Here is a 27,444-nt window from a genome sequence, read left to right on the forward strand (position 1 = left end):
AGGTAGAGGACACGTGATTTCAGTGGGCTTGCTCCCGGGCCATGCCAACTAACGGTTGTGTCTGACATACCCACCGACCGTTGGCTGTAGGTGTCAGAGGTGACCTGGGAAGAGGAAGACGACCGAGTCAACCAATCGATGACGGCAGGGTTGTCGGTGGAGACACGACCGCTGGATGACACCGGGAGCACTGGCCTCTGGCTGCGACTAGTGCTGCCTTGACCCCTTCCTCTGCTGCCACGTCTGCTCGCTCCTGAAACATTGCCTCCTCTGCCACTCCTCTGCGTGTTGTCTGACATACTCTTTAATTCAATAAGCACCCCAAAAATAAAACCGGATTTAACTCTTTGAACGTACAATAGTGGTTGTGAAGCAGAAAGTCAGTTTATTTAGCACAATCGGTCAATTGCAGCTTGCCGTTGGCTGTAAACTGTACGTTTATGTCACTGGAATGCACTAATCACCCAAAAAATATTACCGCCACCCGGCGTGTAAATGGATCTAACTCTTTGAACGTACAATAGTGGTTGTGAAGCAGAAAGTCAGTTTATTGTACACAATCGGTCAATTGCAGCTTGCCGTTGGCTGGAAACTGTACGTTTATGTCACTGGAATGCACTAATCACCCAAAAAATATTACCGCCACCCGGCGTGTAAATGGATCTAACTCTTTGAACGTACAATAGTGGTTGTGAAGCAGAAAGTCAGTTTATTTAGCACAATCGGTCAATTGCAGCTTGCCGTTGGCTGGAAACTGTACGTTTCTGTCACTGGAATGCACTAATCACCCAAAAAATATTACCGCCAGCCGGCGTGTAAATGGATTTAACTCTTTGAACGTACAATAGTGGTTGTGAAGCAGAAAGTCAGTTTATTTAGCACAATCGGTCAATTGCAGCTTGCCGTTGGCTGTAAACTGTACGTTTATGTCACTAGAATGCACTAATCACCCAAAAAATATTACCGCCACCCGGCGTGTATATGGATTTAACTCTTTGAACGTACAATAGTGGTTGTGAAGCAGAAAGTCAGTTTATTTAGCACAATCGGTCAATTGCAGCTTGCCGTTGGCTGAAAACTGTACGTTTCTGTCACTGGAATGCACTAATCACCCAAAAAATATTACCGCCACCCGGCGTGTATATGGATTTAACTCTTTGAACGTACAATAGTGGTTGTGAAGCAGAAAGTCAGTTTATTGTACACAATCGGTCAATTGCAGCTTGCCGTTGGCTGGAAACTGTACGTTTAGGTCACTGGAATGCACTAATCACCCAAAAAATATTACCGCCACCCGGCGTGTATATGGATTTAACTCTTTGAACGTACAATAGTGGTTGTGAAGCAGAAAGTCAGTTTATTTAGCACAATCGGTCAATTGCAGCTTGCCGTTGGCTGGAAACTGTACGTTTATGTCACTGGAATGCACTAATCACCCAAAAAATATTACCGCCACCCGGCGTGTAAATGGATCTAACTCTTTGAACGTACAATAGTGGTTGTGAAGCAGAAAGTCAGTTTATTGTACACAATCGGTCAATTGCAGCTTGCCGTTGGCTGGAAACTGTACGTTTCTGTCACTGGAATGCACTAATCACCCAAAAAATATTACCGCCACCCGGCGTGTATATGGATTTAACTCTTTGAACGTACAATAGTGGTTGTGAAGCAGAAAGTCAGTTTATTTAGCACAATCGGTCAATTGCAGCTTGCCGTTGGCTGGAAACTGTACGTTTCTGTCACTGGAATGCACTAATCACCCAAAAAATATTACCGCCACCCGGCGTGTATATGGATTTAACTCTTTGAACGTACAATAGTGGTTGTGAAGCAGAAAGTCAGTTTATTGTACACAATCGGTCAATTACAGCTTGCCGTTGGCTGGAAACTGTACGTTTAGGTCACTGGAATGCACTAATCACCCAAAAAATATTACCGCCACCCGGCGTGTATATGGATTTAACTCTTTGAACGTACAATAGTGGGTGTGAAGCAGAAAGTCAGTTTATTTAGCACAATCGGTCAATTGCAGCTTGCCGTTGGCTGTAAACTGTACGTTTATGTCACTGGAATGCACTAATCACCCAAAAAATATTACCGCCACCCGGCGTGTAAATGGATCTAACTCTTTGAACGTACAATAGTGGTTGTGAAGCAGAAAGTCAGTTTATTGTACACAATCAGTCAATTGCAGCTTGCCGTTGGCTGGAAACTGTACGTTTAGGTCACTGGAATGCACTAATCACCCAAAAAATATTACCGCCACCCGGCGTGTATATGGATTTAACTCTTTGAACGTACAATAGTGGTTGTGAAGCAGAAAGTCAGTTTATTTAGCACAATCGGTCAATTGCAGCTTGCCGTTGGCTGGAAACTGTACGTTTATGTCACTGGAATGCACTAATCACCCAAAAAATATTACCGCCACCCGGCGTGTAAATGGATCTAACTCTTTGAACGTACAATAGTGGTTGTGAAGCAGAAAGTCAGTTTATTGTACACAATCGGTCAATTGCAGCTTGCCGTTGGCTGGAAACTGTACGTTTCTGTCACTGGAATGCACTAATCACCCAAAAAATATTACCGCCAGCCGGCGTGTAAATGGATTTAACTCTTTGAACGTACAATAGTGGTTGTGAAGCAGAAAGTCAGTTTATTGTACACAATCGGTCAATTGCAGCTTGCCGTTGGCTGGAAACTGTACGTTTATGTCACTGGAATGCACTAATCACCCAAAAAATATTACCGCCACCCGGCGTGTAAATGGATCTAACTCTTTGAACGTACAATAGTGGTTGTGAAGCAGAAAGTCAGTTTATTGTACACAATCGGTCAATTGCAGCTTGCCGTTGGCTGGAAACTGTACGTTTCTGTCACTGGAATGCACTAATCACCCAAAAAATATTACCGCCACCCGGCGTGTATATGGATTTAACTCTTTGAACGTACAATAGTGGTTGTGAAGCAGAAAGTCAGTTTATTTAGCACAATCGGTCAATTGCAGCTTGCCGTTGGCTGGAAACTGTACGTTTATGTCACTGGAATGCACTAATCACCCAAAAAATATTACCGCCACCCGGCGTGTAAATGGATCTAACTCTTTGAACGTACAATAGTGGTTGTGAAGCAGAAAGTCAGTTTATTGTACACAATCGGTCAATTGCAGCTTGCCGTTGGCTGGAAACTGTACGTTTCTGTCACTGGAATGCACTAATCACCCAAAAAATATTACCGCCACCCGGCGTGTATATGGATTTAACTCTTTGAACGTACAATAGTGGTTGTGAAGCAGAAAGTCAGTTTATTTAGCACAATCGGTCAATTGCAGCTTGCCGTTGGCTGGAAACTGTACGTTTATGTCACTGGAATGCACTAATCACCCAAAAAATATTACCGCCACCCGGCGTGTAAATGGATCTAACTCTTTGAACGTACAATAGTGGTTGTGAAGCAGAAAGTCAGTTTATTGTACACAATCGTTCAATTGCAGCTTGCCGTTGGCTGGAAACTGTACGTTTATGTCACTGGAATGCACTAATCACCCAAAAAAAATTACCGCCAGCCGGCATGTAAATGGATTTAACTCTTTGAACGTACAATAGTGGTTGTGAAGCAGAAAGTCAGTTTATTTTGCACAATCGGCAAACTGCAGCACCAACTGTGCACGACAGCCACCAAAAAAAAAAAGGGTGTATGTCACTTTAAATTTTCGATTCTTTGATAGCTGTGGCCCTAAGTAACGATTCTGTGTCCCTGAGTAACGATTCTGTGTCCCTGAGTAACGATTCTGTGTCCTTGAGTAACGATTCTGTGTCCCCGAGTAACGATTCTGTGTCCCCGAGTAACGATTCTGTGTCCCCGAGTAACAATTCTGTGTCCCCGAGTAACGATTCTGTGTCCCTGAGTAACAATTCTGTGTCCCTGAGTAACGATTCTGTGTCCCTGAGTAACAATTCTGTGTCCCTGAGTAACGATTCTGTGGCCCTAAAGTCTCTGTGGCCCTAACTCTGTCCCTTCATACACACAGGTCTGTCTCTCTTGAATGACCGGAGGCTAATGGAGAATTCTAAGATGGCCGCGATTTATAGCTCCACCATTACACAGTGCTGGCTGGCTGCTGATTGGCTAATGCGATCACATGTCATGAATGAATGCATTATGGGTCAGCGCGCCTTGTCTGCGCGCCTTCCCAGAGATCCCCGCTCCGTCGCCACACATGTCGCCGCCATTTTTTGGAAAATTCGATTCGTGCATCCGAAGTGTGCTAATCTTCGGATTCGGCGCGAATCGAATTTTTCCAAATCTTCGGAACGAATTCCACTTCGTCATGTTCGATTCGCTCATCTCTAGTAATAATCCCTGTCATATTTTTTTGGTCATCTGTGTCTTTTTTAATTTGTCTTTCACTGCCTGTCCCATTGTCAGACATAAAGTAGGTGGATATCCATGGATGGAAGCTTAAACCTCTATTCTTTTTCTTGTGACCACCCACAATTTGGGATTCTATTTCACTTTTACTATAGATGATAATGGTAAACAGGATGAATAGAGAGGGTGGATGTCCCCAAGGTGGCACAGACAGCAATAAAGACCTGAAAAGTGTTCTGATACCTCTCTACTCTATCCAATACAAAAAAAAATGTATTTAGTTATACTTTAACGTCCTGTCCGCCCTATAGCAGAAGTACTGCTATCAGGGGGCACAGGTGTGCAAAATCACGTATACATGCGTTATTTTGCATTTCCAGGTAGGGGGTGCCATTCGCAGCCACGGCTGTCAATCACTGGGTCATGGCCAGTGATTACTCACCGGTTCCCAGTGATTGCCAAGCATCTCTGACGGGTGGGGGAAACAAAACAGTTCTTTCCCCTGCCAGCTCCTGCACACTGATTTGCATGGCCATGCAAAGCAGTGTGTTTACAGTGAAGCACCAACACAGCCACACAGTGTAAAACAGCACACAGCACACAGTTAACCCTTTGATCACCCCACATGTTAACCCCTTCCTGCCCAGTGCCATTAGCACAGTGTCAGTGCTTTAAATTAGCACTTATCACTGTACTGGTGTCACTGGAGATGTCAGTGACACAAAGTCTGTTCCCCCCAGTGCCAGAATGCTTGCCACAGTCCCGCCGTCCCACTAGAGGTTGCTGATTGTCGCCATTACTAATAAAAATTTAAAAAATATATACTGCCATTTGTAAACGCTATAACTTTAACATAAACCAATTAATTTACATGTATTGGGATTTTTTTTAGCAAAGATATGTAGCAGCAGGGGCGGACTGACAACTCATTGGGCCCCCGGGCAAGAGGGGATCGTGGGGTCCCTGTGTCCTTGCCCACACTCAAACTACACCCACAAAAGCCTATGAAAGGTACCAGGGGCATCTCATGGGGCCCCCTACTGACCCTGGGACCTCAGGCAGTGCCCAAGTTCCCAAATGGTCAGTCCGCCCCTGTGTAGCAGAATACATTTTGGCCTAAATTTATGACGAAATTATATTTTTTAAATATTGTTTTTTTCTCACAATTGTCAGGTTTTTTTACAGCGCAAAAAATAAAAAAGGCACAGGTGATCAAATACCACTGAAAGAAAGTTCTATTTGTGGGGAAAAAAGGACGTAAATTTAATTTGGGTACAGTGTTGCATGACCGTGCAATTATCAGTTAAAGTAACACAGTACCATAAAACAAAAAATGGCCTGGTCAGGAAGGGGTGTAAATCCTTAGGAGGGCAAGTGGTTAAAGTGATATTAAGGCAATTTAAAAAAAACAAACATATCATACTTACCTGCTCTGTGCAGTAGTTTTAGGTCCCCCTCCTTTTCAGATCCCCCACTGGTGCTCCTGGCCTTCTCCTCTTGCCAAGTGCACCCAGAACAAGTAACTTGCTATGGGAGCACCTGAACAGGATCGCTTCCAGGCCGCTGCTCTGCAGGTGCAATCACACACAGAGCCATGACTCGGCCCCGTCCCCTCTCTCTCTTCACTGGCTGTGAATGACAGCAAGGGAGCCAATGGCTCCTGCTGCTATCTCAGCCAATGAGGAGCGAGAGTCCCCATAAAGCCAAGGTTCTTGTGCACATCACTGGATTGTGATGGGGTAAGTATTAGGGGGGGCTGCTGTACACAAAAGGTTTTTTACCTTCATGTATATAATGCATGAAGGTACAAAAACCTTGAGCCATTACAACCACTTTAATTCTGCCCCAGATCTCACAAGACACTAAGACCTCTCACTATTTGCCCTGCCTGCTCTAATAACTAGCATCCAAGAAGCACTATTCATGTGTGACATCTCAGTGCTTTACAACTAAGTGGGGAATATCTGGGGTCTACTAGAAAAAGAAAAATTGGAAACTATGATCAACCAAGGCCAGTGACCAAACTGGCAATTGAAGATCTCCAGCAGGAAGTGTATTTCTAGTTTTGAACAGAGTGGTAAAGGGCTATAACCATTGCCCTCTGAATCTATGACACAGTAAACTGCAGTTCCTTTAATTGGTAATCTGATGATTTCAGCTCATCTGCTTGTGATGCAAGTGAGATATTCACAAACACACCCACTGCAAGCTCCTAAAGTGAGCCATAGATGGATCGAATCTTGGCCAGTTCAGCTGGGATGGGCAGGCTGGTTGTACTAAAGTCAATCTAGTACAACTAGCCTGTCAGATTTTTTGCATCTGATTGCTATCAGTGGCTAATGGTGCCAGCAATAATCATTGTGCTCTGCCGGTCGGAAAGGCTAGCTGCCAGCAGAACACAATAGTGATGCAGGAGAGATTCCCCCATCAACACAGTCAGTGCGATTTTTTTTTTTTCTGCATCCAGTGGATGCAAGAAAGAAAATCGCATCATTCATGGCTTGCTTTACTGTCACTTATATACTGAAAGTCTAATATTAAAAAACAAAAGAATCAGACAAAGTTATGGATATATGACCGTATCTACCCTGTTCATCCTTTCTACTATCCTCTACCTGCAACTTCAGCAAATTCAGACAAAAGTCGAGGTGTATGGATCCTTGATCGTATCCATCCCTGTCCTTGATTAAAAGGTTGTAGACCAGATTGGAACTGTTCTATCAACAGGCTCTTGTTCCCAAAACAGAATCTTTGAGCATGTGTGCATTCCACATAAACTAAAATACTTACAGGACTGCAGTGTACAATTTTAGTTTGCTGTCTTATAAATATGCACATGTGTACAAGAGTATTTTAAGACCACTGACCAAAAATAAGTCTAGCCAAAAAACACTGACATATATATATATACATATATTGTTTTTTGGCTAGACTTAGACTGTACATACTGTATATATATATATATATGTATATATATATATATATATATATATATTACATATATACAGTATATAGCAGGGGTCAGCAACCAGTAGCTCATGGTCTACCAGTAGACCATGGCCAGGTGACTGGTAGATAACGGTCTGGGCTTGCTGATCCGCCATCCCAGAACATCAGAGTGCAATGCAGAGGAACTACTTGTAAAGTTGGAGCTGTAGTAGGGAGCAAGAGCCGCATAAGTTGATGTCTCCTCTGTAATGCAGCTCCTACACCCTGTCATGGTTGGTGGGTGTAGCACCTGCCAAGCATGACCCAACAAGTGAATGAGGCCTCTCTGCAAGTGCCCTGCACTACAGAAAACAAGGGGTTTAAGCAGACAGTGTTGTGTTGCTTTCTCCCCACCAGTTTTAACCTCTTGGACCTCACAAAAGTATGCAGTTACAGGGCACTTGCAGAGTGGCCCTATTTACTTGAATGGGTCTCAATTGACAGGCGGCAGCACCCACCAAAAGCAACAGGGGGTGTAATTCCTGCTGCGGCATGTGTACACCTGTGACTGGTTCCTCAGCAACTAAAAGGGGAAGAGATTTGGGGTGGTAAAACTAGGACTCAATTGCAGGGTTTTACCACCCCACCCCCAACTTTACATGTGAACAAGCCCTAAGAGTGCCACTGCTGAATGCAACCAAGGGCTCACTCACAAGTGCAGCAGGCATTACTGCTCCTCTACAAAGCAATCCGAGTGTGTTTGACAGGTGGTAAGGAGGCGATAAGTTGCCTCCTTACCACCTGATCTAAACCCATGATTGCTGTGCAATGCAGGTGATTGTGCTACGGTAGTACAGCAATTAAAGAGCTCACACAGGTGCTGCTAAGTTAGATTAATGAGTGGAGTAGAGGTGGACTTTTTAAAGACACAGTAACAGGTCTTTGAGAGCCAGAAATCTTGCTGTTTCTTTGGTGTTCAAATACTTATGTTCAGCAGTGCAAGACAAATAAATTCTTTAAAAATCATACAATGTGATTTCCTGAATTTTGTTTTTAAATTCTGTCTCTCAGAGTGGGAATGCACCTTTCAGACCCCTCCATGATTTCTAAGTGGGAGAACTTGCAAAATCGCAGGGTGTTCAAATACTTCTGTTCCTCACTGTATAGCTAAGATCCAGTAAGAAATGGTGAGGTGAGTTCAAAGTTGCAATGTCACTGCAGTGGAGGCTAATCTCTGCTATGTTCTATTACTGTACTTTGTATCTGATACATTATTTGCTGCTGTTTTGTATCTCATTCTTCATTGTTACTATATATACATATGATACTTTGTCTATGCTTTTTATCCCTGATTACTTTTGAACTATACATAACTTATTTGGTGCATCCAAACTGTAGTAGGTTTGCTTACTTTACTCATGATATATAAATCTTATGGTCATTGGAGTTTGGTAGGATGGCTCTCTGAATCAGTTTAAAGTGAGAAGCCCAAAAATAAAAATGTAGATGTAGTGGCTACATTAGTTTCCTTTTTTTAGGCTTCTTTTATGTTATTTTTCATCTGTTGATCTGGCCAATAAGTCTGTTATTTTTAACTTCCTTTAGCAGACCCAGCTGTCAAGCAACAGTGGCAGTTAGATGGTTGACAAAAACCACTTAACACTAACAGGGGTGCTTACAATGATCAGTTTTTATGTAAAACTTTAATTCCATAAGGAAAAACCTATCGCTGTAACTTCTTAAAATGTGTTAGCTGGAGTTTAGCTTTAATTTGTTAGTCAAGTCAATCTAAATTTGCTAATTCATCTATTGTAATGCAACCCTGTTCAAAGATTACTGTTGTCCAAAGGTGTATGTTGCTCCCTTCTAGCTGTCACCTGGCCGAGCAGGCCTCCGCTGCTTCATTCATTCATGGTGTTCTGTGAATGAGTGAACTACAAGTCCCGACAGCCCTTGAAGCTGTCTGCTTGTAGTTCTCAATGAACTACCACGGCGCTGCGGAGTGTTGTGGTAGTTCCTTGATTTTTCCTGTTATTTCTTTGATTCCTGTCCTAAAGTCAGTATATCTGCTTGCCCATACTGACAGATCTTCAGGAGACCTGCATGGCACCAGCGATCTTCTGACCACTGGTGCCATGCTTTAGAGCAGGTGTCTCCAAACTGCAAACCATGGGCTGGATGTGGACCTTTACTTGCCTTTATCTGGCCCTTGGGGTAGTATTCCTTCCACTGACACAAAAGACAGATAATTACTCTTCTAAATGACACCAACAATGGGGTACTATTTCTCCCACAGACACCAGAAATGGGGAACTACTTCTTCGATAGACACCAACGGTGGGGCACTATTCCTTCCACTGACACCAATGGTATATTTTTTTTACTCCCACTAACCACCAAGCCTATGGTATTATTTACTCCCAACAATTCCAGGGCATTTTCTACTTCCACTGGCCAAAGTCCAGCCCCCCTAAAGTTTTAAGGGCAGTAATCTGGCCCTTTGTTTCCAAAGTTTGGAGACCCCTGCTTTAGAGGCTTCAGAAACAAAAAATAATAAATGCACTTTTTTTTTTACCTGCAAAAGTATGTGCATTTTTTATTTAAGGTGAACTTATCCTTTAAGCTTTGATACAGAGCTGACAGTTCATAATGTCCTATTTTCTTGTTATATTATTAAATCATGCAACTGAAATAAGCTATATGGTTATGTTCACTGTTCATCAAAATAATACAATATTATTATTATAATTTCCAAATGAGAAGATTTAAAGCGGAGGTCCAGTCAAAATAAAAAAAATAAAAGTCAGTAGCTACAAAAACTGTAGCTGCTGACTTTTAAAAAACAGACACTCACCTGTCCCTTGATCCTGTGGTGTCCTCACACCGGTCGGGTTTACTGGCCATCCTGTGTTCCCAGCGCTGGCATCTTCAGTGCGGGCACCCGGCTGTGACAGTTTGCAGCTTCACAGCCGGGTGCTCACTGTGCATGTGTGAGTAGCGCTGTGCTTTGTGGATGGTCCTGTAGACTTCTGGGACCTGTCACGTGTCCCAGAAGACTACAGGGAGGGAGGGGGGGACAACTTCTACTTCTGATCGCCTAGATGATTGCAGCGGACGTAGGAGCGGGTACCTGTAAAATTCAGGTACACCACAGGTCAGGTGCCAATCACAGCGCATGACGATGTCACAAGGGGGCAGGGTGACCTCGCCCCTTGTGACATCATCACAGTATTTAAGAGCTGTCATCCCAGCGCAGCTGTCAAACAGCAAGAGTCAGCATCGAGAGTGGAGCGTTTTTTTCTTCTTTTTGCAGGTCGGCGGTGGTGGCGGGCATCGTGATTGGCGTTGGATCTACATTTTTTTCATTTTTGTTTGTAATAAAGAACTTGTCAAAGACTGTCTACTGTCATTTTTTTACACTACACTTTTTATTTGTGAATGAGTAGAGGCACCATGTACCCCATACTCATTCACATGAGGGGGGCTGGGAACTGGGGGCCCTCTTGTTAAAGGGCTGCCCGCAGACCCCTACAACCACCACTCACAGTTGTGGGGAAGAGACCCTTGTCCCCATCAACATGTCCCAAAGCACCCCTCCAATGTTGAGGGCATGTGGCCTTGTATGGTTTTGGGGGGGCGCACCCTCATTCCCCCACTTTCCTGACTTGTCAGGCTGCATACTCAGATAAGGGTCTAGTATAGGTTTTAGGGGGAACCCTCACACCATTTTTTTTCTGGCATGGGGGTTCCCCTCAAAATCCATACCAGACCAGAAGGGCTTGGTTTGGATGGGGGGGAGCCCGTGCGTTTAAAAAAAAAATTATGCCGGGCAATGACGAGAACCCCGCTGAGGGCTGAAACATTAAAGAATGTTTTTTAGTAGCTGTGCGGTATCTCACTGCATACTCAAAGGCAGTAAGATACCGCTTAGTGAATTGTCCCCTCTGTTCAAAGTTCATGGTCGAACTTTCGTTAGGTTTGAATGTTCAACCGCGAACCGAACTGGGGGTGTTCAGCCCATCAATAGAACTATGTATGATTATGAAGAGAACATGTAGTATTCCTAGATTGTAAGCTCCAAGGAGCAGGGCCCTCCTATCCCTCTTGTATTGAACTGTATTCTTGCTGTATTGTCTCCCGTTATATTGTAAAGTGCTGAGCAAACTGTTGGCACTATATAAATTCTGTATAATAATAATAATAGATGGCATATTGGGATGTCCTCTTTGCAGGGAGACAATATCACTAGATGTATGTACGATTATAAAGAGAACACGTAATAGATGGCATATTGGGTTGTCCTATTTGCAGGGAGATGCCATCACTAGATGTATGTACGATTATGAAGAGAACACGTAGTAGATGGGGTATTGGCATGTCCACTTTATAGGGAGATGCCATCACTAGATGTACGATTATGAAGAGAACAAGTAATAGATGGCGTATTGGGATGTCATCTTTGCAGGGAGATGCCATCACTAGATGTACGATTATAAAGAGAATACGTAATAGATGGTGTATTGGAATGTCCTCTTTTCAGGGAGATGCCATCACTAGCTGTATATATGACTATAAAGAGAACACGTAATAGATGGCATATTGGGATGTCCTCTTTGCAGGGAGACGCCATCACTAGATGTATGTATGATTATGAAGAACACACATAATAGATGGCATATTGGGATGTCCTCTTTGCAGGTAGACTCCATCACTAGATGTATGTACGATTATGAAGAGAGCACGAAGTAGATGGAGTATTGGGATGTCCTCTTTGCAGGTAGATGCCATCTCTAGATGTATGTACGCTTATAAAGAGAACATGTAATAGATGGTGTATTGGGATGTCCTCTTTGCAAGGAGACGCCATCACTAGATGTATGTACGATTATAAAGAGATCCCGTAATAGATGGCGTATTGGGATGTCCTCTTTGCAGGGAGACGCCATCACTAGATGTATGTACAACTATGAAGAGGACACATAATAGATGGCGTATTGGGAAGTCCTCTTTGCAGAGAGATGCCATCACTAGATGTATGTACGATTATGAAGAGAACACGTAATAGATGGCATATTGGGATGTCCTCTTTGCAGGGAGATGCCATCACTAGATGTATGTACAATTATGAAGAGAACACATAGTAGATGGAGTATTGGGATGTCCTCTTTGCAGGTAGACGCCATCACTAGATGTATGTACGCTTATGAAGAGAACACGTAATAAATGGCATATTGAGATGGATGTCATCTTTGCATGGAGATGCCATTGCCATCACTAGATGTATGTATGATTATGAAGAGTACATGTAATAGATGGCATATTGGGATGGATGTCATCTTTGCATGGAGATGCCATCACTAGATCTATGTATGATTATGAAGAGAACAAGTAGTAGATGGCATATTGGGATGTCCTCTTTGCAGGGAGACACCATCACTAGATGTATGTACGATTATGAAGAGAACACGTAGTTGATGGCATATTGGGATGTCCTCTTTGCAGGGAGATGCCATCACTAGATGTATGTATGATTATGAAGAGAACACGTAATAGATGGCATATTGGGATGGATGTCATCTTTGCAGGGAGACGCCATCACTAGATGGTATGTACGATTATGAAGAGAACACGTAATAGATGGCATATTGGGATGTCCTCTTTGCAGGGAGACGCCATCACTAGATGGTATGTACGATTATGAAGAGAACACGTAATAGATGGCATATTGGGATGTCCTCTTTGCAGGGAGACGCCATCAGTAGATGTATGTACGATTATGAAGAGAACACGTAATAGATGGCATATTGGGATGTCCTCTTTGCAGGAAGACGCCATCACTAGATGTATGTACGATTATGAAGAGAACACGTAATAGATGGCATATTGGGATGTCCTCTTTGCAGGGAGACGCCATCACTAGATGTATGTACGATTATGAAGAGAACACGTAATAGATGGCATATTGGGATGTCCTCTTTGCAGGGAGACGCCATCACTAAACGTATATACGATTATGAAGAGAACACGTAATAGATGGTATATTGGGATGTCCTCTTTCAGGAAGATGCCATCACTAGATGTATGTACGATTATGAAGAGTACATGTAATAGATGGCATATTGGGATGTCCTCTTTGCAGGGAGTTACTGAGATCAAAGTTAAAACAGCACTGCCATGTAATTACATTGGGTAACAGTGAAATAATGGAACCAATAGAGCAATGTACACAGCTACAGGTACTCAAGTAACAGGATAGCAATCAGTGTCCAGAAATGCTGATGAGAAGGACACAGGTAATAGCCATAGCAGGTACAACAGTTTCCTAATATAAGATGTATTTATCACCATGAAGGAAAACTTAGTAGATTACATAATGAGATGTAGGCTGTGCTGGGAGATCTAAGGATCCAGAGAGAGAGGGCTGTACATTAAGGGTGGGCGAGGACTATAGGGGGAGATGTATACATGGCAGGCAGCCCCTCCCAGCTGTACTAATACCTGCACTGCCTCCGATCCCCCCGGCATTCATCTCTCTAGCTGTGCTGGATCTTGATCTCCCCTGCAGCTCCTTGTCCAGGACCGGTCCCCGCGCTGTCATTCTTCGCTGTACTGGGACATCGCAGCCCCGTGCAGGGTAATAGGATGGGCCTCCGGCTTGTAGAGCCCCCCAGCAGGTACAGAGCACCCCCGACTGTCAGCTGTTTCATCCATACAGTCCTGACCCTCCTCACCTGTGTGCAGGCACAGCTGGCCTCCCGACCCCTCAGCACCGATCACATCATTGAAGCCAACCGAGGGATCCGTGTTCCGTTCGGGAGATCGGTGACTGTGGACCCCGTGCAGGACCTGCTCATCCAAGTGGAGCCCGGAGACAAGTGTGTGCTGACAGTGCTGGGGAATGAGCCTTTATCGCAGAGCCCCGGCTGGCTGGCCCCTAAGAGGTTCCCCTGTGACTTCGGTCCTGGAGAAGTGAGGTACACTCATCTGGGGTCCCGCAGTCCCCCCCGGGACAAAGTAAGGATTCAGCTTAAATATGACTCCTCTACAGAGACCCTCATCATCCCTTTTGTCTTGGAGGTGGAGGTGGTCTTCCAGCAGTTGGAGATAGTCACTCGCAATCTACCCCTGCTAGTGGAACAGCTGCATGGACTCAGTGTTCCCATTGACAAGAAAGTCTTGGGGTTCACCTATGACCCTGCCAAGGAGTCCTGCAAGATCAGCCCTCTGCTTGGCACAGGTGGGATACCAAGGTATGGACACCTTGTAAACGTGACTTCTGCCTCCCAGCAGGGCATTGACTGTCAAAGGTTTACTAGTTCAGGATTTCGGTACCAGCACACAGCCCCTCACAACTCCCCCAACAGAGACTACTTGCCCATGCTGGTGGAACTGACAAGCGTCAGCAGTCCTCCTAGGCAGGAGCACTTCCATCTGACTGTCAGGATTAAGGAGGGGGTTGAGAACACCCCACCACGTCCTAGTTTTGTTTCCATGCTCATGATGGAGGTGGACCAATTCGTCCTTACCGCCCTGACCCCTGAGATGTTGGCAGCTGAAGATCTGGAATCTGACCCTGGTGATCTCATCTTCAACCTGACAAACACTCTAGACTCAGACACCTCTGGGTACCTGGTGAGCACAGACGATCAGAACTTACCCATCACCTCCTTTTTCCAAAGAGATGTAGCAGAGCTAAAGATTGCCTACCAACCCCCAACCAGCGAGTCCTGGGTGGAGAGGATCCTCCAACTAGAGATGCAGGTGATCGATACTGAGGGTGCCTCCTCTGAAACCTTTGCCTTTATGATTGTGGTCAAGCCTATGAACACTTTGGCTCCCCTGGCAACACGGAATGCTGGGCTCTGGCTCCTGGAGGGCCAGTCTAGACCTCTGTCTGGTCCAGGCTCTGGATTGAACAATCTGATCATCAGCGATGAGGACAATCTAGACGAGGTGAAACTGAGTGTGGTGGGGGGGCTCAGACATGGACAGCTTGTTCTTGCACATGGGAACACTGCTAGTGACAGTGGGAGCAATAGTTTTACTTTCTCACCTCAAACACTGCACTCTGGTCTGGTTGTCTACCAACATGATGGCAGTGACACATACAGTGATAATCTCATTCTAAGAATGGACGATGGGAAGCATCGTGTGGAATTGCTGTATCCAATTACTGTATCTCCTACTGATGATGAACCCCCTGTGCTCAATGCAAATACAGGGCTAAACCTACCAGAAAAAGGTATAGCCATCATTTCACCTTTTATGCTCAGTGCTACAGACATTGATTCAGAAGATTCCACAATCCTTTTTGTGCTGCAGGAGCCCCACAGCCAACTTGGGGAAATAGTTCTGAGGCAAGTGGAAGAACCTGCTGAGGAAGAAGGTTGGAGATTCCTTCCCGAGGAGGCAGTGTATGAAAGAGTGGTAAGCCAATGGTACCAACAAGATATTGTGGATGGAAAACTGTATTACAAACATGTAGGACCACACAGTACAGAGACTGTATTAGATAAGGTACTGTTCATGGTAATGGATGACAATGATCCACCTAACCAGTCTGTACAGCTAGTGTTCACTGTAAGAATAGAACCTATAGATGACATTCCACCTGAGCTATTCCAAGGGACAACTTTACATATCACTGTTAAAGAATATGAACTAACCCCTTTTAAAAAAAAGCATCTACGCTACACAGATTTGGATACAGATGACAGAAACCTCAAGTACACGATACACAGTCACCCCAGAGACACTGATCCTAATCACCCTGTTCTTACTGGTCACATAGTGCTTAGTGACCTTCCAGAGGTTCAGGTCACATCCTTCACACAAGCCCAGGTCAACCACCATAAAATTTCCTACAGACCCCCAGAAAAGGAGCTTGGAATAGCCCCCAAAGTTTTGCAGTTTAATTTCACTGTGGAGGATGCTGCAGGAAATTCAGTTCAAGGAACCTTTACTCTCTTCTTACAGCCTGTAGACAACAAACCACCTGAGATAACCAACACTGGATTTACTGTCTCTGAGAGAGGTTCTTTCACCATTACTAAAAATGAGCTTGATGCAACAGATCAGGATACAGAAACTAAGAACATTAGATTTATATTAACTCAAGTACCTTTGCATGGTAATTTCCGATTTCGTGGTGACCGCCTATCACCAGGAGAATCGTTTGGCTTATCTGACATACAGCAAGGCCATTTAACCTATATGCACAATGGAGATGAGTCCATAGGGGACACTTGTTCATTAGTTGTCAGTGATGGCATACATGAAGTACCCATAACAATGCGGATAAATGTTAAACCAGTTGATGATGAAGCACCTACTCTCATGCTCCCTGGAGGACTTTTAGGATCCTCATTAGAAGTCCTTGAGAGGGGTGAAACAGAGATTACCACAAATGTCATTCAAGGCACTGACCCTGATACAGATGATTTAATGTTGACATTTTTTGTGGAAGAACCTCCCACAAGAGGTGAAATATTAGTCAATGGTTTGCCTGCTGAAAGGTTTACTCAGCAGGACCTCCTTAATGGTGATGTCATGTATGCACATACCTCAGGAGAGATAGGACTTCAGAGGCAGCAAGACTTCTTTAACTTAACCATATCAGACCTTTCTGATGAGTGGGTTGTTGGTGGCAACAAAGTACACGGTGTAAGGGTTCATGTGACAATTCTGCCAGTAGACACTGAAGCCCCCATTGTAAAATTAGGAGAACAATTCTCTGTCCTGGAAGGTAGCAAAAACCTGATTACCCCAGATCACTTAGATGCAGAAGATGTTGATACACCAAAAGATGAAATATTGTGCACTATAATTGTGCAGCCAACATCAGGCTATGTAGAAAATATCTCCCCAGCCCCTGGTTCTGAAAGATCGAGATCTGGAACTCCAATCAGTGCATTTAGTATAAGAGATATTCGTCTTGGACATATATATTATGTTCAAAGTATTCACCAGGAAGTAGAGCCTGTAGAGGATAGGTTTACCTTCCGTTGTTCAGATGGTATCAGCTTTTCTGAACACCTCTTCTTTCCAATTGTAATTATACCAACAAATGATGAGAAACCAGAAATATTTATCCGAGAATTTATTGTTATGGAGGGTATGAGTCTGGTTATTGACACTCCAATCCTCAATGCTGCTGATGCAGATCAACCTCCAGATGAGCTTCTCTTTATTATTACTCAACCCCCTCAACATGGCAGAGTAGTTTTGCAGCAAACTCCTTTTCCCATCCTTAACTTCACATTGGAGGATATTAAAGAGAGCTCCAGCATTATATATGAGCATGATGACTCAGAGACAAAAGAGGACAGTTTTAGCATTCTCTTAACTGATGGAGAACACAGTGTAGAAAAGAAAGTCCTTGTAATGGTTATCCTTGTAGATGACGAGACACCAAGACTGACAATTAATGATGGTTTAGAGGTTGAAATTGGAGAAACTAAGTTAATTACTAATAAGGTTCTAAAAGCCACTGATTTAGATTCAGATGATAGATCTCTCATATTTGTCATTAGATTTGGCCCCAATCAAGGTCTGTTGCAGCGACTTGACCTTGATCGTTCAGTTGTGAGTAACATAACAGTAGGAATGAACTTTACTCAGGATGACATTGACAAAGAACTCATCCAGTACACTCACTTAGGTCAAGAGGGTATTCGTGATCTCATTAAATTTGACATTACAGACGGGACCAACCCATTCATTGACAGATATTTCTACATCAGTATTGGTAGTATTGACATTGCTTTTCCAGATGTTATTAATAAAGGCGTTACTCTAAAAGAGGGTGGAAAAGTAACCTTGACTACTGACCTTCTGAGTACCAGTGACATCAACAGTCCAGATGAAAACTTGAAATTTAGCATTACAAGGGCACCAAGTCGTGGTCACTTAGAGAGCACAGATCAACCTGGAGTCCCAATCACTGCGTTCACTCAGCTCCAACTAGCTGGAAATAAAATCTATTACATTCACACTTCAGAAGATGAGATGAAGATGGACAGTTTTGAGTTTGAAGTTACAGATGGCTACAATCCTGTTTTCCGTACCTTTAGAATTTCAATAACTGATGTAGACAATAAGAAGCCGGTTCTTACAATTCATGACCTCGCAGTCAATGAGGGAGAGAACAAACTTATCACTCCCTTTGAACTCACAGCAGAAGACTTGGACTCTCCTGACCATGTGTTGAGATTTACCATCACTCAAGTGCCAGTTCATGGTCACATTTTGCTTAACAACAGTCGTCAGGTATCTACATTTACCAAACAAGACCTTAATGAAAACCTCATTAGTTACAAACATGATGGCAGTGAGACAACTGAAGACAGCTTTTCCTTTACTGTCACTGATGGAATCCACACAGAGTTTTATGTATTTCCTGACACCTCCTTTGAAACACGAAAGCCTCAGATGATGAAGATTAGAATTAATTCCCTAGATAATGGTATTCCCCAAATTGTCGTTAATAAAGGGGGTTCGGCTTTAAGAAGTCTTTCCTCCAGCCATCATGGTTTTCTAATAACCAGTAAATCATTAAGAGCAGAAGATCGTGACAGTCCCAACAAACTTCTCAAATACCGAATAACAGATGGACCAAAACATGGTGTTATTATCAACTTGGCACATGGCAATCACTCCATGAGGACATTCACACAGGGTGAGTCCATTTGACACTGAATTGAATTCATAGATATAATACTCATTTTATGATATACAGATGCAATGACAATCTTTACTTTCTGGTTTAGCTAGGTTAATGCTAGGTTAGTTTAGGCACATAGAAATGTGAAAAGTACACTAACCTTTAGCAACTAATCAAAATTACTTTTTAGTTTTACTAAACCTAAAGGTAATCTTTCAGAATAGAAAAATGGGGCACTTGTATTTGAAGGTGTAAACTCCAGGGCTATCATTCTGACCTGTCGTTCAGTACTTGCCTTTTCACTAACCTTAAATTGGTTGTAAAGGCTCAAGGTTTTTTACCTTCATGCATTCTATACATGAAGGTAAAAAACCTTCTGTGTGCAGCAGCCCCCACAGCCCCCCCCCCCCATCCTTACCTGACCCCCCTCCAATCCAGCGATGTTCACAATAACCTCGGCTGTATGGGGACTCTCCTTCTTCATTGGCTCAGACAGCAGCTTGAGCCCATTGGCTCCCACCAATCACAGCCACTGAGCCAATGAGGAGAGAGTGGAGGGTGGGGCCTGGCTGTGGTATTTTGTGTCATATGGACGCATAGAGCAGTGGCTCAGGAGTGAGCATGTACTGGTGCCCCCATAGCAAGCAGCTTTCTCTGGGGGCAGTGCTTGAGGGGGAGGAGCCTGAGCACCGGTAGTCGACCTGAAAAAAAGCTTTAGTATCCTTTTAAGCATGCATGTGCAAATTATGTGTCCCAAAATCCAATATGAATATGCTTGTTCCTAGAAATGACTCAAATTAGCAAAGCCAGGATCAAAATAACAACCCCAGAGCACTCATCTTCAAATTGTTTATATTTACATTACATTTCATAGCTACATAGTTAGATCGAAAAAAGATACATGTCCTTTAAGTTAAAAATAAATAAATGTTTCTTGTTTCTTACCTGACAACCTTCTTTCTATACAGGTTTTTTTTATACTAAAGAATGCAGAGTTTTGTATATCATTCTTTCTGTTTTAAAATATTATACAGAGTTTACATAGTGGTGAGTGTATGTTGTGATTCAATGTAACAATTATTTTCTATCATACTCTATGGATGTCAAAGGACAAGAAATTATTTCTTTGTTATTTTCTTTAGCTGACATCGATGACATGAAAATCTGCTATGTCCTTAAAGATGGTGACAATGCTACCAGTGATATCTTTCACTTCTCAGTAGAAGACAATGGTAAGTTTTTAATCTCATATTTTATACAAAAATTAACATGATTTACAATTTAGCATATGTAAAACACCCAGTTATAACCTGTATGACATTTATATATTTGATTTATAGGTTTAGCAAAATTAAATATTAATAATCAGGGTTTTTTTCAGCAGGAAAAGGGGGAAAGCAGTTCTGCCACCTCCAGCACTGAATAGGGTGCTGGGGTTTGCTGTAGAGTCTGTTGTCATTGGGGGTATTATTTGCTGCTGCAGAGATCTATTGTTGCTGGTGGATGACCTGTTTTTGCTGGGGGATCTTATATTGCTAGGGGGTCAATTATTTCTGGGAATGATTTACTGTTGAGTGAGGGGTCTATTGTTGCTGGCTTCTGGAGGGTCTACTGATGCTGATTGCTGGGAGATCTACTGTATTGTTACTGGTGGTGGTGAGGGGGGGGGGGTGTTATTGTTGCTGGTGAGATGTATTGTTGCTGGTGGGGAACCTTTTGTTGCTGGTGGGGAATCTGATGTTGCTGGTGGGTGGTGGGAGGAAAGCACAGTGGCTAAATGGTTAGCACTTCCACCTAGTAGTACTAGGGTCGTTGGTTCAAATCCCAACCATGGCACCACCTGCATGGAGTTTGCATGTTCTCCCTGTGCCTGTGTGGGTTTCCTCCGGGTACCCTGGTTTACTCCCACAACCCAAGGACATGCTGGTAGGTTAATTGGATCCTGTCTAAATTGTCCCTAGTATGTGTATGTATGAATGGAAGTTAGGGACTTTAGATTGTACTCCTCTTGAGGGTTAGAAACTGATGTGAATGTACAATATATATGTAAAGTGCTGCGTAAATTGACGGCGCTATATAAGTACCTGAAATAAAATAAATAAATCTATTGTTGCTGGGCGGATCTGTTGTTTCTCAGGGGGATATATTGTTGCTGGGGGGATCTTATGTTGCTAGGGGGTCAGTTGTTGCTGCAAGGCAGTTACTGTTGGGATCCATTATTGCTGGCTGCAGGAGACTGTGGTAGAGGATGAAGACAAGGGGTGACTCAGAAGTGGGAGTACCTGCACATATTCTCTGAGAGAAAAGCCCTGCTAATAATATTTATTATTAGTATTATCATCATAATCATCAGATTAAAAATTAATATTTGATTCGAAAAGGAGCATATTTACTTAGGCTACCTGACTTCTTGTTAAAGTAGACCTCCAACCAAACTTTTTTTATGGATAGAACAAGGAAGGAAGTGACACTTTTACTGCAATCTATGCACATGTTGGGATCATTTCCCCCAACAGCTTGTGTCACTGGGATATTAGTAGAGTAGGTGGAGGTTATAAGCTTTGTCATATTTTTGTTGGTGTGTTTTTCTCGGTTCCTCTTGTATCTGTGAGAGGATTTGATAGGAAATCTCCCCAATGGGAGTCAAATTGCCTTCCCTACCACACCTTATTCTAAAGAAAAAAATTCCAGGATTTTCATTTAAAAGATTATACTAAGCACCCTTTTTTGTAATGTTTGAAAGAGCAGAACTGGGACAGCAAAAGTATGTTGTATCTCATGTTTGGTACACATGTAAGGCTAGGTTCACACTAGCCTGACTCCAAAGTCCAGCAACTTTCAGTGCAACTTTGGAGTCCAACTTTGATACAACTTTGATGTGACTTTTTACATTCAGTGCCATTGAAGTCATATCGAAGTCAGACCAAAGTAGTGCAGGAACCTTTTATAAAGTCAGACAGACTTGTGTAGTATCAGTTAAGACAGCTGTCATAGGAAACATTGAATTTCACATGTCATCCGACTTGGGGTCTTACAAGTCGGATCCTATGTCATAGCAGTTTGAATGGAGCCTAAGAGATTGTGACTAGTCAGTAAACTTAAAATATAACTAATTTTAGGTAAAAAAGCTGGTTATATATCTGCGGTTACAATATGTAGGCTTATAATTTCCATGAATATGGTTTACACTGTAAGAATTGTAATATTTAGTGGTGCACCAAAATGAAAATTCTGCTGCTGAAACCAAAAATGTAGGATGCACTTGGCTGAAAACCGAAACCAAAATGGACAGTTTTGAAAAAATGTATATATTTTTTAAACACTATTTTTTTGGAAAAAAAACACACTTTAATTAATAAAAAAAAACCTACAATATATACCCCAATTTTTTGTAAAACATGAAAGATGATGTTATGCTGAGTAAAAAGATACCCAACATGTCATTCTTTAAAATTGTACATGCTTGTGGAATGGCACCAAACTTTAGTACTTAAAAATCTCCATGGGTGATGCTTTAAAAATGTCTATAGGTTACCAGTTTAAAGTTACAGAAGAGGTCTAGTGCTATAATTATTGCTCTGGCTCTCACGTTCCCGGCGATATCTCACATGTGTGGTTTGAACACCATTTACATATGTGGGCGTGGCCTACATATGCGTTCATCACGTGAGCATGGGAGGCGGGAGCACTTTAAACGTTTTTTTTTATTATTTTTTTTATTACATTTTTTTACACTGTCTCTTTAAAAAAAAATGTCTTCAATCCTTTTTATTCCTATCACAAAGAATGCAAACATCCTTTGTGATAAAAAATAAGCAGTGACAGGTTCTCTTTATGGAGAGATATGGGGTCAATAAGACCCCACATCTCTCCTATACAATGTAAAACATTAGATTAAAAAAAAACATTGATCTAGTGCTTTAAAAAAAATGGCCTTGTTTACAAGGCACCGAAAACAAAAGTGACGTAATGACGTCACTCCAGTCCTCCAAGGGCATAGAGATGAGTGGAGGCCATCTTTCCTTCACTGATCTCTATGCTCAGTACCGGGATGGTTGGATGAGTTCTCAAGTAAGGCTGTGGCAGGCAGCGGAGGGCAGAGAGGAGCGACGGGGGCAGGGTTATCATCAGTGCCTATTTTCCTATTGGCCAAAAGCCAATAGGGGTATATTTTACTGACGCGTTTTGGCCACCGAAATTTCAGTGCATCTCTAGTAATATTGAATACTTATAGCTGAGGGCACAAAGTTGCTCACATGTAATCAGCCATTTCTGACATGCCACAGACAAGACATGATCTTTGATTGCCTTCTGTAGGTTAGTTGGATCCATGGTTGAATTTATTCAGTTACCAATTAATATTTTTTCCCAGACACCAAGCCTGGGATGTCTACATAGTCTATCTATGGTGCCTGAATGTGCACTCTCTAGCAGCTAAGATTGTACTGATTATTCCAACCCGGCCAAATAACTTACAGAAAAACTAGAACATAGAAAAAACTCCAAAGTTATTTGCCAACTTCCAGCTTGAACTTTCTTAAGGCGGGCTGTTTAGTGGTGTAGTGCTTGTTTTACATTGTTTAGGGCAAGTTTAGGGCATTTCCCTTTAGCAATACTGTATGAAAGTGATAAGCTGAGTAACTGCAATACATAATAGAAATGGAAGTTACATCTGGAAATGAAGCACTCCCTGTGATCTGTTAAGTGTCCATTTACATCCGACAGCTAAATTGGAATGCAAGCATTACAAAAGGCAAGAATATGTACTCTGAATTAGAGTATACCAGCCATCTACAGGTCTGAACAAGTGCAGGGTCACACATTCCCTTGACTAGTGACAGAACTGCTCTGAACTGTGCTCTGTTTGGTAATAACTAGTTCACTGATGACAGATATGGTTGAATGGCTTCATGACGTCACTCAGATAGTTTCAGGCAAGATAGGGGATTATTTGGTTTGTGACTGTGTAGCAGCCTAAAATTCACTAATCTATGGTGTTAGCAAACCAATTCAACTAAATATACAGCGAAACAAAGTAATACATATACACCTTACATTACGCCTCATTTTAATATTGATTTTTGTTCTTTTAAACCTTATTTTTGAATCTTATCCATAGTACAGCTAAGTAACCCATAAGTATACTAATATATTTATATTCCTATTCATTATTATCATAAAACCACTACAAATAAAGAATATGTAAAAAAATTACAAACAATATATATAAGCTGGGAATCACAGCCTATATCTCCGCACTAAAGTGGTGGTGAAAGTGTCACACAAATATGAAATGGTAAAAGAAAGCAACTGTTTTAAATAACTAATAAATCAATGTACAGTGACTAGAAAGATCCATATAAACAGCGCTCTATCATAGTAAATTGTCATAAAGAAAGGAATCTAACATAAAACAATATCCAATCAAAAACAATTAAAAAAGAAATACTAAAGAAACTTCCACCAAAGTAAAAAATGTGAAAAAGTTCATCTCATTTCAGTGATGTGATATCTCTTTAAAGTAGCATTGATCCACCATCAATGTGATCCTGCAGTGATTGGCATACCCACGTCCACCTGGCAGTATTAGGGTCACCGATTCAAATCCCAACCACCTGCCTAGAGTTTGCATGTTCTCCCTGTGCCTGCATGGGTTTCCTCCGGGTACTCCGGTTTCGTCCCACACTCCAAAGACATGCTGCTAAGTTAATTGGCTCCTGTCTAAATTGGCCCTAGTATGTGTATGTATGAATGTGAGTTAGGGACCTTAGATAATACACCCCTTGAGGGTTAGGGACTGATGTGAATGTACAATATATATGTAAAGCGCTGTGTAAATTGACGGCGCTATATAAGTACCTGAAATAAATAAATAAAATAAAATAAATAAATTATCACCCCATTGAATTCAACACTCACCAGAAGTTGGTAAATAACCAGCAGTGGAAACTCAGTAGAAAATCAATCGCCTAAATGCTGGATGGTTGTGAAAATGACAATTACATAGTGAGCCAGCAACCCAAAACAACCTCCAATCAATGGATTATTAATCGCTCATGCTCCGATCTCCTCATCATCCCAATTAGATGATATGAATCCATATATGGGCAAAATAAAACAGCCACATAGTGTGATACCGTAAACATATTTATTGCCTTAAACGACCCCCCCCCTCCTTTAAAATGCACTCACATTGAGTAAAAAACTAATGCACATTGTAAGCAAGCACTTCCAACAAAATGGCCCCGCTAGTACGGCTGGTGACAGTCTCACCACACGAAACGCGTCAGTGCAGGATCACCTGTGACGTCAGCACGCATGCCGGGACCACGTGACCGCTGTTGCTGGAAATCCATTGGAACCAGTGTGTGGTGAGACTGTAACCAGCCATACTAGCGGCGCCCATGTTATTGGAAGTGCTTGCTTACAATGTGCATTACTTTTTTACTCAATGTAAGTGCATTTTATTGTTGAATTCAATGGGGTGATAATCACTGCAGGATCACATTGATGGTGGGTCAATGCTACTTTAAAGAGATATCACATCACTGAAATGAACTGAACTTTTTCACATTTTTTATTTTGGTGGAAGTTTCTTTAGTATTTCCTTTTTAATTGTTTTTGATTGGATATTGTTTTATGTTATGTTTCTTTATGACAATTTACTACGACAGAGAGCTGTTTTGTGAATCTTTCTAGTCACTGTATATTAAAGAGTATGTAAACCCAACATTTCATATTCCTGATATGTGCCTGCTGTACCATGTACTTGTATGAAAAAGTATCCTCTTCTCTTTGTTTTGCTTCCGTTGTGTGAAATCCTTGGTGTTCCTGCCAGTCCCACTGCTTTCCTATTTAAAACTGACCACACTAGCATGAGAGCACACCATGGTCAGTTCTTTAGGTGTGCTGGGAACTCAGTCTGCTCTCTTCCAATGATCAGTGTGCTGACAACCCCCCCCCCCCCCACACACACACACACACACACACACACACACACCACACACACACACTGCACAGCCATTCACTGGGAAGACCAGTGTGCTGCTGTTTCTCATCCCCTAGCACCTTATGTGGCTGAGAACACCGGGTATGTAATCACTTCTATAAAAATGGATAAAAGGTATATATAAGGTTTTTTTATATCTATATACAAATGTTTTTCATTTCCATTTTAAACTGAATGGGTTGTTTTACAAGGAGAGGGTTTACATATACATTAACTTTTCTGTACTATTTTTTAAATTAAGCTTGTGCTAATGGGAATATGGGGTCTGCATTACTGGCATCCTCGTAGGATCGCTGGTTGCCTGACCATCATGTTGATTCTCTGACTTCCGTATTTGTTGAGTCACTGACCTGAAATAGGTTTTGTAGTAAAATATGTCAGAACTCTTAAACTATATACACTTGCCTCTTTATTAGGTGCACCTGTTCAATTGCTTGTAACACAAATTGCTAATCAGCCAATCACATGGCAGCAATTCAATGCATTTAGGCATCTAGACGTGGTGAAGATCACTTGCTGAAGTTCAAACTGAACATCAGAATGGGGAAGAAAGGGGATTTAACTGACTTTTAACGTGGCATGGTTGTTGATGCCAGATGCGCTGGTCTGAGCATTTCAAAAACTGCTGATCTACTGGGATTTTCACGCACAACCATCTCTAGGGTTTACAGAGAATGGTCTGAAAAAGAGAAAATATCCAGTGAGAGGCAGTTATGAGGATAAAAATGCATTGTTTGTGTCTGAAGTCAGAGGAGAATGGGTGACTGGTTCGAGATGATGAAAAGGCAACATTAATGCATGTCAATATGGACCAAAATCTCTGAGGAATGTTTCCAACAGCTTGTTGAATCTATGCCACAAAGAATTAAGGCAGTTCTGAAGGCAAACGGGGGTCCAATCCAGTACTAGCCAGGTGTACCTAATAAAGTAGCCAGTGAGTGTAGGTCAGTAACTAAGAAATGACTGGATTATTTGCATTAGGGCTCATTCACACCATACATGCATGGAAACTGATGTGCAGATCTCACTTGCAGAGACACAGTTTACATCAGTTTTCATGCGCAATTCAATGAGTTTAATACACATTGCAGATTCCAGCGCAGAAAAAAACCTGCACTTGATACTAGAGTTGTGGTGTGAACAGGGCACATAAAGAACAATTGATTTTGTTTTGCGCTCGGACCAACTGACGTCTCTGTGCCGTGGTGTGAACGAGTCCTTAAAGTAGCATGACAGCCAGGGTGCTAGCAGTTTATAAAGAAGAGAAGAAGAAATGGCAGGCTCTGAGATTCTCTAAATACGTTTTGTAAACATATGATGATATTATATAAAACAATGTTATAATAAAACAAAAAAAGAATCCTATTAGTTGGTCCCACGTTCTTCTTGCATACTGTATGTGGTGCAGTTCTAATGAGGTAGCTGGCTACAGGTTTGACAAACAGCTGATGATTTACTGCCCTAATCTTACTTTGGC

The 27,444-nt window shown here is 42.2% G+C and overlaps 1 protein-coding gene across 1 annotated transcript in view; it reads left to right on the top strand.

Annotated features, from left to right (window-relative positions):
• Window positions 1-13,881: 13,881 nt before the first annotated feature.
• FREM3 (FRAS1 related extracellular matrix 3) overlaps window positions 13,882-27,444 on the top strand; it is a 110,220-nt gene continuing 96,657 nt past the window's right edge. The window contains exons 1-2 of the mRNA XM_089670499.1: window positions 13,882-18,973; window positions 20,101-20,190. Of these exons, the coding sequence (XP_089526625.1) occupies window positions 13,939-18,973; window positions 20,101-20,190 (5,125 nt within the window). The 5' untranslated portion in view covers window positions 13,882-13,938. The remainder of the gene's footprint in view (window positions 18,974-20,100; window positions 20,191-27,444) is intronic.

The sequence above is a fragment of the Staurois parvus genome, unplaced genomic scaffold, assembly GCF_062004578.1.
Source record: "Staurois parvus isolate SC_StPar_1 unplaced genomic scaffold, SC_StPar_1.0 ptg000090l, whole genome shotgun sequence".
NCBI lineage: Eukaryota > Metazoa > Chordata > Amphibia > Anura > Ranidae > Staurois > Staurois parvus.